Here is a 7,059-nt window from a genome sequence, read left to right as displayed (position 1 = left end):
CACTCTCTTTGTTGTGGTCTGTATCCAAATCTCAGGACGCGAGAAAGCAAATCTCGTTCGGAAATCGAGATTTCGCAAGCTCTCGCGTGATTTCAGAACGAGATTTGCTTTCTAGCGTCCTGAGATTTGGATACAGACCACAACAAAGAGCGATCGCCAGGTAATGTGGAAGTTTTCGTTCACTTCTCATCTCTAGTATGTTGTGGGACACTCATTGAGACTATCCGAGCCGGTCAGTGTGGGGGGAAAAAGCATGTTAGGGCGGACTTTGACGCGGGGGGGCAAGTTGCCCAATACTTTTCACTAGCTGAGCTGCTAAGCTGCCTGCCTGGCTAAATACTGGAGCTATGTCGAAAATTCATTTCTCCATCACTCACATGCATGAAATGACATATGAAAACAGACCCCAGGTTGAAAAAAACCGAAGTTCCTCTTTAAATGTTTACAACATCCTTCCTAGTGGGAAAAAAGACTAAACTCTATTCATTTGATTTTTATGACTTTATTTTTTTACATGACTGTCTGTGCTATCAGTGTCGTAGTGGTTAGCACTTTTGCCTTGCAGCTAGAAGATCACTGATTCAAATCCCGGCCTGGGCCTGGGATCTTTTCTGAATGGAATTTGCATGTTCTCCCTGTGCATGTGTGGGTTTTCTCCGGGTTTCTCAGTGAAGGCTGAACTGTGGCTCATGTGATACACACTCACCCAAGAGGAATTTTCCACATGCAAACTTCAAAACAAGAACACCAGTTTTTCTGAGTGTTGCAGTGTGATTTCCTGCATGCCAGGAGGATGTCAGCCAGCTCAGTCAGATTGTTGGTGCTCAGGTGGATTCTGATCTAATTGATCACTTCTGGTGAAATGAATGAGGCACCATCGTGGTAGAACCCCTCAAAATAAGAGCCCAGTCCTACCACTGTCTGTGCATTCACCCAGTCGAGTACCTTATTTAACCCTCTCAATCACTTGACAGTTTCTGGGTATTTTTTCTTTGTTCTTGTTACACTTCTACTCACTGCACACTCATCTTTCACTGCAATATATTATCTCTACGGAAACAACTCTACCATGGCTAGAAGTAGAATTCAGAAATGTCTTGTGCAGTATGACACAGTTCTCATACAATAAATCATTAACATTGAATTTCCTATCCATCCATCCATCCATCCATCCATCCAGTATCTGTACACTGCTTAATCCTCATTAGGGTTGCGGGGGCTGAAGTCTATCCCAGCTGACTTAGGGTGAAGGCAGGGACACCCTGGACAGGTCAACAGTCTGTCACAGGGATACACAAGAGACAAACAATCACACTCACATTCACACCTACGGACAATTCAGAATCAACAGCTCAGCATGATTTTGGACGTGGGAGGAAGCTGGAGTATCCAGTGAGAACTCACACATGCACAGGGAGAACATGCAAACTCCACACAGAAAGAATCCAGTGTGGAATTTCCAGATTTTATATATTGTCCAAAAACTGGGAAAAAAAACTGAATTAACATGTACAACATTTTCCAAGTGCCCAGAGATGTTACCAATACTTAAACAAAAACTAGAGACTCTTCAGACTAGAGATATGTAACTTTAGATTTTTCTAGCCATTACAACTGTTCTTCACACTACTCTGCACATCAGCTCTAAAAAGACATTTCATTAAGCTGAATGTATGTTCTGCTTCTCTGTATACATTTTTTTAACACGCTGCATTTAATTTTTTTTTTTCAGCTTGAAAATGTTTTATTTTCTACATTGTCCTTAATTGCTCTATTTTTTCCACACTTGTCCCTTGTTTTGTTTATGCACAGCTTGTAGTTCAGCCAAAAAGTTGGTAATTTTTTGTCATGTGATGATTGGCTGCAGCTGAGTTACTCATGGAGTGTAGTTTTTTTTTGCTTTTGTTTTTGTTTTTTTACAGAATCTTGGGCAAACAGTTTAGTTTTGCCAACTTTTTAAACGAAGATTTTAGAAACAAATCATTTCATTAAACATCACAATTTAATTTATTTTACCTACAGAACGGCATAAAACACACATTTTATCAATGACCATTATAAAATTTAACATTCAGTGATTCTTGCTCATTTTGTAGTTTATGGCTCTGAAAAATTACATATATACTATATGTAAATATGATGTAGATATTTTACTGTGGGGGGCTGCACAGTGGACGTAGTGGTTAGCACTTTTGCCTTGCAGCAAGAAGATCCCGGTTCGAATCCCGGGGCAGGCCCAGGATCTTTCTGCATGGAGTTTGCATGTTCTCCCTGTGCATGCGTAGGTTTTCTCCGGGCACTCCAGCTTCCTCCCACAATCCAAAAATATGCTGAGGTTAATTGATTAATCTAAATTGCCCGTAGGTGTGAATGTGAGAGTGACTGTTTGTCTGTATATGTAGCCCTGCGACAGACTGGCGACCTGTCCAGGGTGTCCCCTGCCTTTGCCCGAGTCAGCTGGGATTGGCTCCAGCCCCCCGCGACCCTAGTGAGGATAAAGCGGTGTATAGAGAATGGATGGATGGATATTTTACTGTATTGATTTTTTATTTGTTTCCATACTTGCCTCCTATCTGGTCTGTGCAAACACAGCCTGCAGTTCAGCCTAGTTCAAGACTAAAGTCTCCATATTTCAAGGTGCACAGACTTTTTGTGTTGTTCAGAAAGGTTGTGCAAAAGCTTTGTTTTTATAAATGAAATATGTAGCATTAAGTAATTTTGATGAAGTATCATGATTTCAGCTAAGATCTCGTTAACTTTCTGTACAGAAAAGCACATGCCAGACGAGTAGTTTCAGAACTGTTTTCCGATTTGAAAGTCTGCGAATTCTTCCAGTCTGGGGTTTCTTTCAGTCCTTATTATATTGTTTTTACAGTTTATTCCTCTGATAAGTGGTGTTATCTTGGTGATTTTTACAAGACTTTGACGATCAAAGAGTTCATTTGTATAGTCTGATAAACATATTTATTGTACACACTGAGGAAAATGCATCATAAATTTTGAGACACTAAAGATTGTGTTAAAATGCGCGTAATAACCTATTAGTCACAGAGGTCTTGGTGTCTAAGCGCTTCAGAACAGTTGTCTTGCTTTCCTCAGCTTGGAATCCAGTTTTGCATATTGCCTTATCATATTCTGGTTGCCCAGTTATGACACTGAGCTGTAACATGAGTCAACACTGTGCTGAGAATGAACTAAATCCAGTCATTGATAAAGATCTATTCAGCCACTTTTACTAAAGGGCTGACCATTCACAGCAAATACGTAAACAGATTTGCTGGAAAAAGTCTGCAAGAATGCAACAAAGATACAAGCAGACAAAGTATCAGCTTGTAATGGCTGCAGTAAACCCACATATTAACTTGGCTGAACGTGTGTATGTATGAAGACTGGATTTACCTTGACTTTCTAAAATGCCTACGTTTCTTCATGACCTTCAAACAGCAGTTCGAACATGAGTTTTTCAGGTCCACGAGCTGGTAGATGATGGGGTTGTACATCGCTGCCGACTTGGCCAGCAACGTAGGAATAACAGACACCGGAATGGGCACCGAGTCTGGATCGCCAAACGCTGACACCACTGACACCACTGCATAAGGGATCCAGGCTATCAAGAAGCCGGCACAGATCAGCATCGCCACCTGGGAGAAGACACAAAACAGTATTCAGCCTACAGATTTCCACACTGACATGTCTTTTATTTTTCTCTGTCTTTTCCCTTCAATGTCTCACCCACCTTTGTGAGTTTCATCTCAATGCTGTGGCTGTTTTTGATGCGGGCGTCATAGTGTGAAATTTCCTTTGCGGAGGACTTCACCTTGAAGATGATCATGACGTAGGAGAACACGATGATGCCGGCGGGGAGGACGAGACAGAAGAACAGGATAGCCATGACAAAGCTCTGGCCGGACACGGAGGCCTGAGCAAGCCACCAGTCCAGTGTGCAGGAGGTGCCAAAGGGCTCTGGGGCATAGTTCCCCCAACCGACCAGGGGCATGGTGGCCCAGAAGCCTGCATAAATCCATACGAAGGCCAGGCACACAAAGGCGTGCTGGCGCTTTAGCCATGTGCCTAAGAATGAAAGAAAAAAATAGGACGAATCATGGTTAAATGGTGAAAGAGACAATAAAACCCCAATTTTTAGACATGACTTTACCTCTAACATGACCTCCTCCTCAGTATTTGGACCGTATCAATCTTGTCAAACTAAATTTCTGTCCCTTGACCATTATCAAAAAACTGCATCTCCTCTAAAATTCCTGATAGAAGACGTCACACATGGCATGACTGTATCAGGCTGCAGTATATAGTGTACTTTCCACTTCAAGCAACATGTCCTTTCTCATTAATCACATCTGTCAAATGCACAGTCTACTTCAGTCAGGCGGTGACAATGTGCCATTTAGAGAAGATGAGTGTTTAAAGAAAATTTAGCTTGGAGGGATGTAAGTTGTATCTGCTTTTTACTGCAATTTCAGCAAGTAGCTGGGGAATTTATTGCATAGATTTTTTTTTTTTATTATTATATTATCTGTTGTTAAAGAACAGACTGTCAATATTGCATGAGCAAAACAAAAAGAAAAAAGGATTTGTATTACATTTGCAGTGGCAGCAGTTTTGGTACAGACTGTCAGCTGCTAAGTTCCATATGTGAGCACTTCTATGTTTCTTTGCGTTTTGATGTGAATGGCATAGTAAAACAAAAGTTGCTGTTGTTGCTGTTCTGTAAAATAAATTCCTTTGTTTTACACTCCCGAGGCTCCATTTCTTTTCCTGTGCTTCAGCCTGAACGAAACCGTAACAGAATGAATGAGTTAATTAATTTTGATGAAATATTCAGATTTTAAGCGAGGATAAAGTTCGTCACAGATGAGTAGTTCAAGGACTGTCAGAGAGTTGAAAATCTGACAATTCTTTCTGCTTTCACAGTTTGTTTCTCTGAATAATGCTGTAATTTTGATGAATTTACAAAAAAAAAACATGATGATATGCCTTTCAAAGTGGCTGGTGAAGACAGTGGGTTAAAATGGCCAAATTTTATAGCATTGTAGGATGACTCGCTCAGCCCCACTTTGTGCACTCTTTCTGTTGCACAAACACATAATCAAAGGAGCTGTGGACTGCTCGCCATCTTTGTGTTGCCAAAGCATGTGCTGGAGGAAGGGTTACTGTTGGATTTTCACAACAGAGAAGATGGCCGGTCAAATTTCTGAATTATATTAATACACAAAAGGTACACCTCTGCTCAAATTTGTCCAAACTGGTGCAATTACATTACCACTCATAAGTAGCCTAGCCGCGCTAGACAACCCACGGCAACGAATTTAATTCTCTGCCAGGGTCGACAACAAAAACGACAACAGTTGTTGAGCTCCATTAGCACCGACTCTGAATAATCTTTCTGTTAACATGTCTGTAATATACTTGAGCTTCACCCGTTGACTGTATAAATAAGGCTTCACTGAACTACCGCATCCTCTGATTTCCGGCGCTCGAGCAGCCTATTCGTTGTGCAGATTGGTTGTATACCTACCCAATTGCTGCAGAGTGATTTGATAGACAACCTTTTAGCCCGCCTCCCTCCCTGTCGAGCGTGCCTAGACCCTTGTGCCTTCAGAACATGGGTCTAGCATGGCTAGGCTAACTCATAAGGGTTATCAACAGTATATTCTGTCAATTGTGCAGATCTGACTCTTCAAATAAGTTGACAACAGCCTGGCCAGGAATGATAGCCAGAGGTCACTGAGCATACTAGGCTGATGCATCACTGGTCTGATGCACCACTGAAATTCATGAAGTTTTTGCCAGCCTTTCCCCATCTACTCTTGATGTGCTTTTCACACATTGTGCTAATGAAAACATGCTGCTCCAGGACTATGCTTTGTCTGCAGTAATCAACCTGCAACCTGAGCACCAGTGTGAATAACTGTCCAGTAAATTTGCTTCTCATATTTTCAGGCTTCAATGAGTTCTGCTGTGGCAGCCGAAGCAGGAAAAGAGTCCGGAAGAGACAGCTGTAGCAAATAAAGAGGGAGGAGGACTACCAAAATGGATGTCTGTGCTTTTCAGCTGTTTGGTATCAAATAGAATGAAGATTTCTGCAGAGGAACTTCTTCTACATGGTACTTAATTTAAACAAGTGTAGGCGTTCCTCCTCTCCTCATCAGCTATTGACACAAATACAATCTAATTATGTGGGAAACACTGCTGTAGTAGTATAGTTTACATGCCCCTACAGAAAAATCAAAAGGACCTTAAATTTCAGATTTCCTGATGTTACTGTAATATTTCTTGGTTCTAAAGTGTGTAATATGAATTAAAAACAGAATATGATCAGTGCAAAATAGGAAAAAACATGTTCTATTCAACAGAAGCACATCATTTAGAACACATAAGAGGAGTACAAAGAGCCTCTGTAGTCCTTGAAGGAGCACTAGTTGTAATCTTTCTAATTTGTAAGTACAATTGTTTAAATTTGAGTGTATAATTATTTTAATCTTTAGGAATGAATTTTCCTGTCATAGGGTTAGGTCTAAATTGCAGACAGTTCTATATTTTTCATTAAGGAAAGCAAAACAATACACATTCAGGACTTTTGACAAAAAAATGGATAATTCCTGACGCACCATATCGGAGATGGCAGATCTTGAGGTATCGATCCAAGCTGACCACCGTCATCGTGATGAGGCTCCCACAGCCGAAGAAGAAACCTGCCCACCCGTAGAACCGACAGCCCTCCCAGCCGAACAACCAGCGGTGGGAGAAACTAGATATGACAAAAAAGGGCTTTCCTGTCACTGCAAGAAAGCAACAAGGTGGGAAAAACAAGACAAAAAGGAAGAGGAGGAAGATAAAACACAAAGAGGTATGAAATGATAACGGAGGAAGAGGACACATGGGAACAGGAAGAGGATGAAAACAAAGAGGCAGAGTTGGTGTGGGGTTGGAGAAAATCGATATTTGGAGTTAGAATTTTGTTGCAAATCATCCTGTGATAGACATGAGTACAACTCTTTGATCACAGATAAATGTGTGGTTTACTCTGCATAAACACTTGCA

General features: G+C 41.1%; 2 protein-coding genes across 4 annotated transcripts in view; one reads left to right on the top strand and one right to left on the bottom strand.

Moving 5' to 3' along the window:
* The window catches only part of ptchd4 (patched domain containing 4), a 189,900-nt gene that overhangs the window by 91,030 nt on the left and 91,811 nt on the right, over window positions 1–7,059 (top strand). The window lies entirely within an intron of this gene.
* Window positions 1–7,059, bottom strand: part of opn5 (opsin 5) — a 102,568-nt gene that overhangs the window by 9,444 nt on the left and 86,065 nt on the right. For all 3 annotated transcript variants that reach the window (XM_051960673.1, XM_051960672.1, XM_051960674.1), the window contains 3 exons: window positions 6,627–6,797; window positions 3,737–4,071; window positions 3,400–3,641 (listed from right to left, as the gene is read on the bottom strand). In XM_051960673.1, coding sequence (XP_051816633.1) covers window positions 3,400–3,641; window positions 3,737–4,071; window positions 6,627–6,797 — 748 coding nt within the window. The remainder of the gene's footprint in view (window positions 1–3,399; window positions 3,642–3,736; window positions 4,072–6,626; window positions 6,798–7,059) is intronic.

Source organism: Acanthochromis polyacanthus, chromosome 16 (assembly GCF_021347895.1).
Source record: "Acanthochromis polyacanthus isolate Apoly-LR-REF ecotype Palm Island chromosome 16, KAUST_Apoly_ChrSc, whole genome shotgun sequence".
Lineage (NCBI taxonomy): Eukaryota > Metazoa > Chordata > Actinopteri > Pomacentridae > Acanthochromis > Acanthochromis polyacanthus.
This window is presented reverse-complemented; position numbering and strand designations above follow the sequence as displayed.